Raw genomic sequence first — 12,296 nt, forward strand, 5'->3', positions numbered from 1 at the left:
TCCCATGGGCAGGCAGGTGTTCAGCCATCTCCAGGAAAGCAGGGCTCCATCACTCCATCCTAACGGTGACTTGGGAAGACAAACGCCATCACTCCGAACGTCCCCCCCTTCCTTCTTCTTCCCCCAGCTTTACATGCTGAGCATGACGCCATATGGTGTGGGATATCCCTTGGGTCAGTTGGGGTCAGCTGTCCCGGCCGTGTCCCCTCCCAACTCCTTGTGCCCCCCCAGCCTGCTCGCTGGTGGGGGGGGGTGAGAGGCAGAAGAGGCCTTGACTCCGTACTGTTTCCAGCACAAATCCAAACCACAGCCCCATAGCAGCTGCTGTGAAGAAAATTAACTCTACCCCAGCCAGAGCCAGCACAAACAGCTAGAAATACATTGATTATATGGCTTCCCTATGAGAAAACAGTAATTAAAATTATACCACAGATTCTATCAGGACATGCTAATATTTAATTAGGCAATAAGTGAGCTTGGTACAGGTGTCTGGAGTTGTTGACAGGAGCTTTGTTAATCCACGTAGTATTGTCTCTTAAACAGTTAGCTCCTTGCTTTTTTCAAGTGTGAAGTTACATGCTTAATTAGCAGACATTGGAATTCCTGTGTTAGAGTTTTTGTTTGTTTGCTTGTTTAATTTCTCTGTCTATACATTGAGTGCAAAATCCTAGATGTTGTGGGCTTTAAAGAACCCATTTTCTCGTTGTTTGCTGGTTCTGTCAGGGATTTTGTTAGAAGTATGAGACTACCTGCAATTCTCTCCCATTTTTTATGTAGAGGACCTCATTCTGCGGCATTACGTGTCTTGGCTTTTAGTTCGTCCCTTTAGGAAACTGCCGCTACTGATGTTGCCCCACTGCCATCTTACAGTATTTTGTTTAGCAATTAGAAAACAGTATTAGGAAAAAAGCATTGACTTGTCTCTAATGATGATGATGTTTGACAAACTATGTTAGTTTGGCCTCCTCTTAAAGTACAAGAAGAGAATCCTTTTGTATTCTCCTTGTAAGCATAACTCCTTTAGTGACTCTCCCAAACTTGCTGCTGTAAACATGTCATCTAATTCTTCCTTCTCTTTCCTGGGTCTTACCTGTTTTTTTTATTTAATCTATGTTGGTTCCTGCCTGGTTTTCTTAGACTCATACTTTTCAAACTGCCTTTTCCTTCCCATTTCATGGGACCATTCAACAGTACTTGTCTAGAATGAAGCCTTAAGAATTGCCGCTCCTTTATTTGGTCAGTTAAGTACATTTCACAACAAGTTTTGATCACTGATTTGATGAGGATATTCCCTGACAGCTGAAAATGGACTAATATTTGTAGATGCCTGTAAAAGAATTAATCTCTTAAGGCAAGCTAAGTTGTTATGGTCTAAATGCACTGGAGTCCCAAGGGTAAGCATTATAAACTGGGCTAGTATATTTTAATTATTATGCATTAATTTTCCACTTCTGTGAATGTACACAGGTCCTTAGAAGCCATGCCACAGAAATTTCACTTTAAATACAGATCAAAAGCTGCAATCCACGTAGATATTTTATTTATCCATGTACTCCTATTTCATTCCATTCTGTCCCCCTCAAACCATTAGCATTGCAATGTTTTGCTTGCAGCAGAGTAATAGAATCCAGTCTCGTCATGTCGATCACTTGTGAGCATCTGCTCTGGGTTATTATCCAGAAATGCCTTGTCAATATTTTAGAAAACATAAGTGAGTTACAGGTTTTTCGATAAAGCTCATCAGGTACTTCATCCAAGCTACACAAATAATGCTTTGTTGACACAAAGATATAACTTGTAGGAGAGTAAAACTGAGTTTTTACACAGTTTCAAGACATTCTATCCCAGTACCTCAGGGGTTATCTGTGCTGTTACGATACAGCGTTTTGTTTCATTGTAGATAGTCTCAAGCATCTCACTTCATATAGTCTGAAGCAGTGATTTCTGAAAGATCTGGTTTTTTAGCAGATCCCAGTACCGTCCGTATAGTACAATGAATAGCTTCAGGTGTATTCCTGGAGCTGAGGTTACTTAAAGTTCTAAAGATGGTGCGCTTTTTATTTGGTATTTTGAATTCTGTGCTTCAATTAAAATGGCAAGGTTGACTATCCGCTGCTGACTTCTTCATCAGTGACTGTTTTTCATGGGGTTGTCTCCTGGGAGGTGCAGAGCACAGTCCAGAAAAAAATGCTGCACTGCGAAAGTTCTGGTTGCTTAATTAAACGGAAAGCTAAAAACCTTCAGACAAACCACCATTTGTGCCAAGGAAAAATCAGATTTTTTATTGTTGTTGTTGGAAATTGTGTCATTTGTCAAAAAGTTGTGGATAGAAAATTTCTAAAGAGCTTGCTACTAGCTGTTCTTACTTTGTGTTCTCTGCCATGCTTTATTCTTATTTCTAATTTTCTTCGTTAGTTGAACAGTACCTTTTCCTCTTCTTTTTGTTCTTCTGCTACAGCTTGTATGGTATTTGTTTCCAAACATTGGGAAAGCTTGCTCTTGGAGTAGAGAAATGATATTTGTTTCTAAAAAAAAAACCAAAAATCAACCCAACAAAAAAACCCCCAACCAAAGCCTGAAAAATCTGCTGATCAGCTTCAGATTTCTTTCTCACAGAAGTCTGGGATGTTTAAACATGATTTTCTGCTCTTGTGGCCTCTCACTGAAAATTAATTAATGTTCTGAGACAATTACTGAGCATTTTTCTCATCAGTGAGCTAAAGGAACCATTCGTCGATTAGGTAGTTTACTATAGCAAAAGACTGAGATCTAAGAACCATCCACTGCAAAAACAAATCCAAATGTGAAGTCTGAATACAGCTTTCTCTCAAGAACTGTAAGTCTACTTCTCTCTTCTTCTGTGGGTATAGTTTTTGACCACAATGCAGTTCGACAGCAAAAAATTTAATCATGTCCAACTGCTTACACCTTTATCAGAAAACTGATAAAAAGTGTGCTCACACTGAACATTAGTAAGAAATTTTTCAAATGTCCTTCAGGTTTTTTTTTCCTTTCCCTTCTCTCTCTCTCCCTCGCTTCCCTGTCTCTCCCAGAGAAACTGATATAAAGCTGATGAGAATTTGGATTTGCTTTGAAAGCATCTTTCGTTCAAAGACTAATTTTAACCTTGTGATAAAGATTGCTTTTTGTATTCTGTTGAATGTGATATCTAGTAATTGTTTGTCAAGGCAAAGTGCTGTAGGAGATAATACATTTTAAAAATGATCTTTTGTAATTACAGTACAAATGTCTTTACAGTCTAATGTCTAGAAAACAAGCAAATACGTCAAAAATAAGAAAAGTATTAGAAGTTTTAATTTTAAAGATTTATGGCTTTGTATTATAAACAGGGTTTTTTTTAAAAAAAAACTGCTCAAGTGAATGTAATTGTAAACAAAGATCAAAACGTCATTTTCTTGTAAAATATATAACTCAACTAGAAAATACATATTTGTACATTTGGCATAAACATTATAGTTACTCTTCCAGTTTTTTGTACTTTTACTCATAATTTGTATTGCTTTTGTCTTGTTTTTTAATCTCCTGATTCCTTACTTCAGGGAGCTTTAGTTTATAAAATCAGGGCTTCTAGTCAAACCATCATGTATGAATTAACAGAGACTGGGGGACTGCTGTTGTTTTAAGAAGGGCAGCAAACCATTTTCACTTGACTTGCAATGGGGATGGGGTTGTCCCAAGATTATTCTAAGGTAAAGAGAGTAAACAAATTTTTTTTTACACTCTAATCTGGTAAGATTATCTAACGAGCTTGGGGTTTTGCTATCTTAATCATAAGTTATCGGTAGTGATGGCCTACTGTCTGAAAATTGCATTAGTAAGAAAGGGGGTGTGCTGAGCAAGCAGCAATGATAAAAGCTTAGGTAGAAATTAAATTCAATGCCTGTAAATTTTGAAGTTTCTCGTGCGTTCTCATGGTTGAATCTTAAAGCACTAATGAGACCGTATAGAAAAACATCAAATACATGGTAACTAAACCTCTAACTTGTCATTTGTCTTTCACACAATATGAGCGCTTCAGCAGTTTCTCTCCAAAATCCTGACGCATTGCTTTTTCCCTTATGGGGCTGCAGTCTTCTGTGCTAACTTATTGATTTGGAAAGCTAGCTTGCTTGCTGGAGCTGCAGTGTTAAACTGGTTTAATAAACACAAATGGGATAGTTTAATGTTGTAAAAACATTTATGAGGTAATGGTCTGTCTTTTTAAAAATAGTTTGCATAACTCAGCTTATTCAGTCTAGAAGTAGAGTAGAATATTAAGGAAGATTTACCAGCACTGTTTGTACTCCAGACTTTCGGGATATAAGATACCTACAGATTTGGGTACTTCCATCTTTGCAAACACATGACAAAGAGCCGTCAAAGACAGATAAGAATGTTTTTTAAAGTACCCTTTCCCCCTCTATAGCATGCTAGATCTTGTACGTGAAAGCTGAAGAAGTGTGATTTGTAAGTAACAGCAAGGATCTTTTTCAAGATCTGTTCTGTACTAGTGGAGAGATCAGAACACTTATGCTTTAAATCAACAATGTGAACAATCCTGGAAGGCTGAGGAAATAATAGATTTTTAAATTCAGTTCTTCTTTTGGTAAGAGAACTTGAAAAATAATTATTTTACATCATTTTATCATTGTATGCTATCTGTCTTCAATAGAAGGAAAGCAATGAAGAGGAAAGAGAGGGCTAGGTCTAGACTTCATTCACAAAAGCAAGGAAAATAGGAGGTGTCTTTATGGTACTAAATTGCTCATATCTGGTGGTGGAGAGGTTAGAGCAGTTTCTGCACGGTGGGATGTTCTGAGGTAAGATTTTCTGTCAAGGTGGTTTCAGTTTTTAAAAAATGCTCCCGTATTCACTGCGGGAAAGAAAAGAAGAAAGTGAGGAAGTGACTCTGCCGAGGTTTTGTACTCATATGGGAAGAATAAAGTCTGACCTATTCCCTCACTAAAATAAAATGCTAAATACAAGTGTTACGAATTCAACAGGCGGCATCATGTGTAAAATAACAGTGGTTTGTGCACTGGAAGGTGCCAGTGGCTACATCAGACCTCCTTGGCCAGAAATCATGAGCAAATTGACTTGCCTTGCTCCACGAGCCAGTGAGTCTCGCTATATGTTGTAAAAATCCTACTCTAGCAGATAAGGTCTTCGTGGAAGTTAATCGTTAATCTGCATGGTTGTACCTGATGGAACGGTTTTGTGTTTGTAGAGGTCCTTGCTGTGGACGTAGCTTCCTGTTAAAAGGAGCCTGACAAGCTCAGCCAGAAAAAATGCTGAGCTTGGGGAAATTCAGGAGAGCAAGTCAGTGCTTTGGGCCTCAGAAGAGGAACCCTACGGAGACGTCGCACGTCTCAGCTCTGATGGAGGGGAGAAGGTGAGGAACAACTCGGAAAGGATGTGTAGGAACAGTGCTGTGTGAAGTGGTATTGTTGCCTCAGGTTTCACTTGCCTTTTGTGGATGGTTAAAACTCCAGAAGGGGTGATACTAGACACAGTCTGGCTAGACAGCTGAGTCACAGAAGAGGCAAATCATCACAAGACCTTGAGTGAGAGTTGGCAGGGAATTACGAGGACATAAGTCTGTGATGCCATTCGTATCTATGAGGGTGTGCAAACAGCAGTGAGCCAGATTTCCAGAATGCTTTAACTGCTGCGATATTAGGCAGAAAAGGGCGACGTCTCCTTCTCCTCCATATTTTTACCTAGGTGAAAGTGTACATCAGGTTCCACTGTAATTAGCAGAAACTGCAGGGAAAACGGAATCTTGATGTTGGGGGGTTGATTAAAGCATTTCAAAAATAAGCTCTAAAAACATTTCACACGTACTGGATTTTGAAATCTTTACAGCCTTTTGGATACATCTTTGAAAATCTGGGGAAAAGGAGTACATCATAATTCGCTTAAATACCTGCATTTTTCAGCTACTGTCTTTTGTTGTTCAAGTAAAGAAGATGGTATATTGAATAAAGTAGAAACTTACATTGGGGCTTTTTTTAACATTGCAGTTTACTGTCTACTAACTTTAAAAATGCTGTTTTGAGCTACTCGACTAAAATTGCCTTACTGAGGTATTTATTTAGATCTCTTCTTCACAAAGAGGCCAGCGTGGCTGCCTTGGTGTTTGTATTGACATTTAGTAGGTAGTAACCCCGGGAATGTACAGATGCGTACTCCGCTTGGCAAGTATAATGCCCTCCCTCCCTAGAAGAAAGAAAGGTCAAACAAATTAACTTTGAAAAAAGTAGTAATCTGTTCATTGTGTTACATCTTTTTCTCATATTAATGAAAAGAAACTGATAAAGGTCACTAATTCTTTTCTGCTTTCGTAAGTTAAAGATGAGAAAAGCTTCATTTGAAGTATGCAGTGACTTTCATTGACTTTGGGGGCCGATGCTGCAAGGCAAGTTCTCTGTATCGCATGGAAGCCTCGCAGAGGGAAGAAAACACATGTTAACACTTGGTATAGTGTCATTAACTGTACTTTTAAAATCCAAAAATCTTATTCGAAACCTTAATTGTGCTGCAGATATTTACCTTGCAGAACACCTGTACTTTCAGGGGTGAATACAACAGGTTAATATATTAATTAAAGGTACAGTTAATGAATTTGCTTTCCATATCCCAAATAGAAATGCCAGTGTGTTCTCTTAAGCAACTTTATTATTTCAAGTGTTCATTAAAATACCCCTAGCTGTAATATTTTGGGGAAGATGGGCAAAAAAGAATGCTTCAAACACTGCAAATCAGTAGAAACATGTCAGAGCTTTGATATGAAAAATCATATAGATTTATCCTTTTGGTTCTTTTTATTATATTTGCCTAATATAACTACAATAATTGAATAGGCATGAGGCTGTGGTATACCTTTGGGGGGACTGTTTTTAAATGTTCCTGCAACTGACCTCTTTGCACAACATTTGTCTCAAAACTTTTTTTTTTTTTTTAGTTTCTAGGAGACATGATTATGAAATAAAAATGTGAACCCAGTTAATGAAGAGCTGTCTTCTTGATTCCCCTAAAACAATAAATCTGAGAGACGGGTGAATGGCTTGATTCATTTCTACGGGTCATTAACTTCCACGCCTACAGATGACAACGTTAATATTCACAATGTGAATTATTTCTCTGCTGATTAGTTTAGGAGAAACACACAATGAATGTGCTTATGGCATGATCTAACACTGTGCTGGACACCCCTTTGGGTCCCTTAAAATTGAAAATGTCCCTGCTGCCCAAACGGAAAGGTCTCTCTCTCTCTCAGCTTAAACAGCATGGTTGTGTTTTTACAGTACAAAAATCCGTGGCAGTTATTAACTGCAAATGTGGACAGTGTGAAGCAAAACCACTTTGAGAGTGAACAGTAAGGCATGGGCTGATGAATTGATTTGCACCTGTATTTAAATTTCACTGACTAAAAAGTGCTGAGTGTTTGGGCTTTATCTTTAAGATGTTGTCTCAAACCTCCCAGCCCATTAGACTTGAGTAGTTTAGAATTCAATGATCTGATCGCAGAGTTCAGAGATTATTAGAGCAAATGGGGCCTGATCAATGCCTTGGGTCTTTTTTTTTAGTGTGTTAATTAATTAATCAACAGGAACAGAAATATGTGTGTAATGCAAATTAACTCGGTCTCAAGTTACCAGAATACCAGAATTGTTCATAAGCAGGAAAGGGGAATCAAAAAGCAGCAGGATATCAGTGCTTTTATCTGTGTAGCACCACTTTCTTAGCTGATGTCCTGAGCTAGATATATTTGAGGGTTTTATGCTATTCTTTCTGCTGTGCTTTCATGGGGAAAAGAATCAGCTTTTGAGGCAAAAGAAGAAATTCGGTAGCTGAAATATTCATGATCCACAGTTGGCCCTTGATTCTATTTGTTGTGACTGTTTCTCTTTGTTCGCATTAACTCCCCCAAACCGAGTTGTTCTGCTGTAATCTAGTACTGAATACAGTTTCCCTAATCCCCAAGTCTACAGTAATTTGCAAGATTTCCCCACAAACCAAATTAATTTTCTATAGGCTGTTCTGTTTACCTTTGCCAATGATTTTTTTAGTCATTTTTTCCATAGCTTTGTCTTCTAGTGTGGTCAGATATAAGCTTTGTTCTCCCCTAGTTGCTCTTTATTAAAAGTCTTCTATCCTTGGTCTTCAGAGCACGTGAAAGCTTTGTGCTATTTTTCCCAAGGACTGTTTATTGCTTCCATCGCATGGGGAGGTAAGATGCTTGATTCGTTTTGGAGTTTGGGGACATTCTCTTATTCCTGTATGCGGACCTCTACTTTCAACCGCATGCGGGGACCAGACCAACTCATCAGCCAGGTCATCTCTGTAGCAGTCAGCTTTTTTTAGAATCAAAAAAGTTTTGAGGTTCAAACCTTGAAGTGCTTCCTGTCAGGCTTCTTGCTCTAGTTCCATTGTGGCTTTTTATGCACACAACAATTTTTATTAACAATGAAAGGGTTGCGTGCATAGCTGGGACGAAAGGAAAAGCTGGGGTTTCCGAAAAGAAAAGGAATGATGAGTGCCAGCATTTGGCCGGACAGTTCCTACGAACAGGGAAAATCAGTATTCGATTAAAATGCCAGACGATGGTCTGTCACAGACCCCGTGGGCTGGAGCACTGTGGCTGTTTCAGCTGCTCTGACCTTACCTGCTGTTTTGGAGACAGCGGTAACAATTGGCCAGCCACCGGAATTGCCCATCTTGGTGAAAGAACCTGTGATACCATGTAAAATTCACGCCTAAGACCAAAGGACATGAAGTTGGCTAAGCCCAGCCCATAGATCCTTCGCCTCTCTCCCTGTTTAGCTTTCGTAGACGTGGCATGAGAATGAAGAGGAAGATGATGGTAAGGCAAGTTCTGTGTAGGTATTTCACACTCATCTCAAAGAGACAATTTTCGTTTCTGTCACTTGTGTGATTTTATTCTGTATGTACATAGACAGACTCCTTGAATCATCACAGAAGTTATAAATTCCATTTTGTTTCCATGAACTGTGAGTCTCCTTGTGTCTGGGGCTGTCATGTGCTAACAAGAGACAGGAGAGGTGCCAGCGTGTCAGTCATTACAGACTCTCTCCATCTAGCTTACTCTGAGCTAGGAGAGGCAAACGAGGACCGGGATCTTAAATAAGGGCAGCGTATCCCCCTCGGGAGGAACCGAGACAAAGCAGCCAGGTGGTAATGTTTGGATTTCAAAGTTGGGAAGGATTTTTGGAAGCAGAAGCAGCTTGGTCAGGAGAGATGAAGTGATGCACAGACACAGTGGAGGGGTCCTGTGACACAGAGGCAGTAGGGAGGCAGTGGAAGCCACCATTCGAAGGAGCAGCTGTCTGCTGGCGGGGGACGGGAGGGGAAGGTCCCTGAGCACCAAAGGGGATCTCCCAAAATCTCAAGGAAAATTCAAGAGTGAGGGAATGTGGGCAGAGAGATGTATGTGTGTTTACTGTTTCATGTGGCTCTGTGTATCTCTTGTGGTCACTAAAGTGAAGAGTGGCTGGTTTTTTGGCAATTTGCAAAGTCTGTGCATTACCTGATTCAACTTCGTGGGATCCTGGAGAGAGAAATCGTCACTCAGATGTCGGCTATGACTGAGCTCTGGGAAAGAAAAGCCATGGGGATTCGGCAGCAGTCGGCAGGGTCTAAACAGGGGGTTCTGTTCTTAGAAGAGCGAAGAGATTGCCTAGAGACCCAAAGCAGATACAAAAACTTCAGAGTGTTTTCGCACGGAAGCAGACTGAGGCTTTGTGAGTGTCCCGCAAGAGGTATAGTCTAGGCTGTAATATCTCAGTCTTTGAATTCTTACCTGTAGTAAAACGAGAGAGACTGGAAGAACAACAAAACACGCACATAGTAAGATAACAAACAGTACCGTAGGTGGCTCCAAGCATTGTCTGGCATATGCACGTACACAAGCCAGCCGCAAAATGGAAATCATACCACGTGCGTCTTATCATAATTTGCACTGAACCCAAGAACAATAATTCCCACCAACAGGCGGGCTGTTAGCTCAGGCTGGGTGCCATGCCACTGTAGCTACGTAGCTTCTGACTGGTTTGGAGCACGCGAAAAGGAAGCTCACGGTCGCTTGCAGCGTAGTCAGAGTAACTCATATCTGTTGGCAAACGACCACGCGCGCCCTGTGCTCGCCGGAGTAAGGTCGTATTGCCAGCGTTTAAGTCATTGGCTTTGCGTGTTTTGTCATGCTGGATGATGTGATGGTACTGGCCTGTATATATGAATAGCTTTCGGGGATGAAGTCAAAGCACGAGCTCCTCTGAGGCAATTTAAAAGGAGTGAAACGCTCAAGAGGATAATGCGGAGCAAACTGATGTAAATGGTTCTTCTGCATAAACTGCAATTTTTGTAATTTGTCTTGGGAGTGAGAGGAGTGTACTTTGCTGTTTGGTTTTGATTTGCATAAGTTCATAAAATGTTCTGAATTATTTTTTTCTGAAAATATAACTTAACTGTTGAGAGGGAGGTGAAGCTTTTGTGATGAAGGGAAAATATAATAGGAAAATTAGGGACTATTGTGATGTCCGTGTTCCAGACTTATTAGGCCTGAAAATAGATGAACTGGGGAGATTTCTATGTAAGTAAATGGATGTATAATTATCTATCAGTATAAAATATTAGTGCATATTTACTGTATAATAAGTAATTCAACTTTATAAGCAAATGAAGATTACCTCAAATTTACATACAATGTGAAGAAAAGTCCCTTTATCCTCTGTAATGGCAGCATTTGGCAGATTCGGGAATAAATAATCTTTTGTGGCAAGGGTATGCCTTATCAAACATATGCAGATCAGTGCTAATTAATGCTAATTAAGGTTTCCTGTCTATCTAGTTGGAAAAACGTCCAAATGTTATGAAATCCAGTTAGTATGCCTATTACCCTAATTGTTTTATATGGGATGATTCTTAATTAAAATATGTAAATTGACCTTAATTGCTATATACTAATGGAGGTTCATGTTATCTCACTAAAAATGACAAGATGGTGAGGAGGGGTACTTAAACAAATAATTCTGATACATTTGTAAATAAATGACCTTTACTCAAAATTATTTTTAATTGGAAATTGGCAGAAGGAACATTTTGCCATCTATGTTTCCCTTTAGTTTTAAATAATGTCAGAATTTACAGTTCTTTGTTAATATAGATACGGTGACATTGCAGCTTAATTAAGACTACTAAACAAGTCAACATTTTATGTGTTTACTGTATGTTTCAAAATTGTTTGCTAACCTCACGTTGACCTTCAGAAGCGTCGTGCTTTACAATATTGATCTTAATTTTCAGTATTTTGGGGTTTATGTTTTGGTTTTGGTCTCTCTTGATCATATCGTTTCCTTTGTGAAGTTTGGTACGCTGGCACACTTTCGCTGGCGACTGGACCTGTGACCCTGACTTTTCGTCGGGGAGGCTGGTGGGCAGCACCTCTTCGCACTTCACCTGTTCGCGTAGGACGTGGACTTTGGTCATCTTTGGGGAGGATAGGTCACATGTATGCTGTTACATGACTGAGGCCTACACAGGTGTTTGCACAAAGTCTTGTATGCCCCCTACCCAACACAAAAGCATTGTTTAAGTGATGTTTTGTATGGCGGTTTATAGGTGCCCCATATTGCCATTTTCTTGATAGTTATCGTACCATTTCACACGCACAGCAAACATTTTTCCCCTCTGATGTAGAGAATCTAATTAGAGGATCTGCTAATGTGGAGAACTGGCCTATAATTGTAGTTTTTACTCATAATAACAGTACATTTTATAAACGCCTGATACGTTTAAGTTTCTATTATGTCATAGACATCATTGATACGTGCCTCACTTTAGAAAGTCAATCTGAAAGGTTTCACTGTTTTGCAGGATATTGTAACCAATGTTTCTCCGAGGATTGTGCGTGGAATTACTTCAGGTCCTATGTACGGCCCAGGCCAGGGCTCTTTTCTGAACATTGAACTGATCAGCGAGAAAACAGCAGCGTATTGGTGTAAAAGTATTGCTGAACTGAAGGCTGACTTTCCAAACCACGTAAGTACCACTCGCTCATAAAGATGCAATATACTTATTTAGAATCTCCAGTTTATAGATCTGTGAAAACTCACCTATTTAATATTTATTAAATAGAATGCCAATTGCTTTATTGACGTACAAGTGTGTTATTTAAAAACCAGAAAAGCCCATCCAAATAATCTTTATGACAGAAAATTCTGCGAAATGACTGTTACACAAACAGAGCGCGGTCATGATTTTTTAGTTAGGTCGAT

The 12,296-nt window shown here is 39.5% G+C and overlaps 1 protein-coding gene across 1 annotated transcript in view; it reads left to right on the forward strand.

The window, feature by feature from the left end:
• The window catches only part of DPYD (dihydropyrimidine dehydrogenase), a 372,912-nt gene that overhangs the window by 216,517 nt on the left and 144,099 nt on the right, over positions 1-12,296 (forward strand). Inside the window, exon 15 of the mRNA XM_009333861.1 lies at positions 11,896-12,060. Within this exon, the coding sequence (XP_009332136.1) occupies positions 11,896-12,060 (165 nt within the window). The remainder of the gene's footprint in view (positions 1-11,895; positions 12,061-12,296) is intronic.

Source organism: Pygoscelis adeliae, unplaced genomic scaffold (assembly GCF_000699105.1).
Source record: "Pygoscelis adeliae isolate BGI_AS28 unplaced genomic scaffold, ASM69910v1 Scaffold10, whole genome shotgun sequence".
Classification (NCBI taxonomy): Eukaryota; Metazoa; Chordata; class Aves; order Sphenisciformes; family Spheniscidae; genus Pygoscelis; species Pygoscelis adeliae.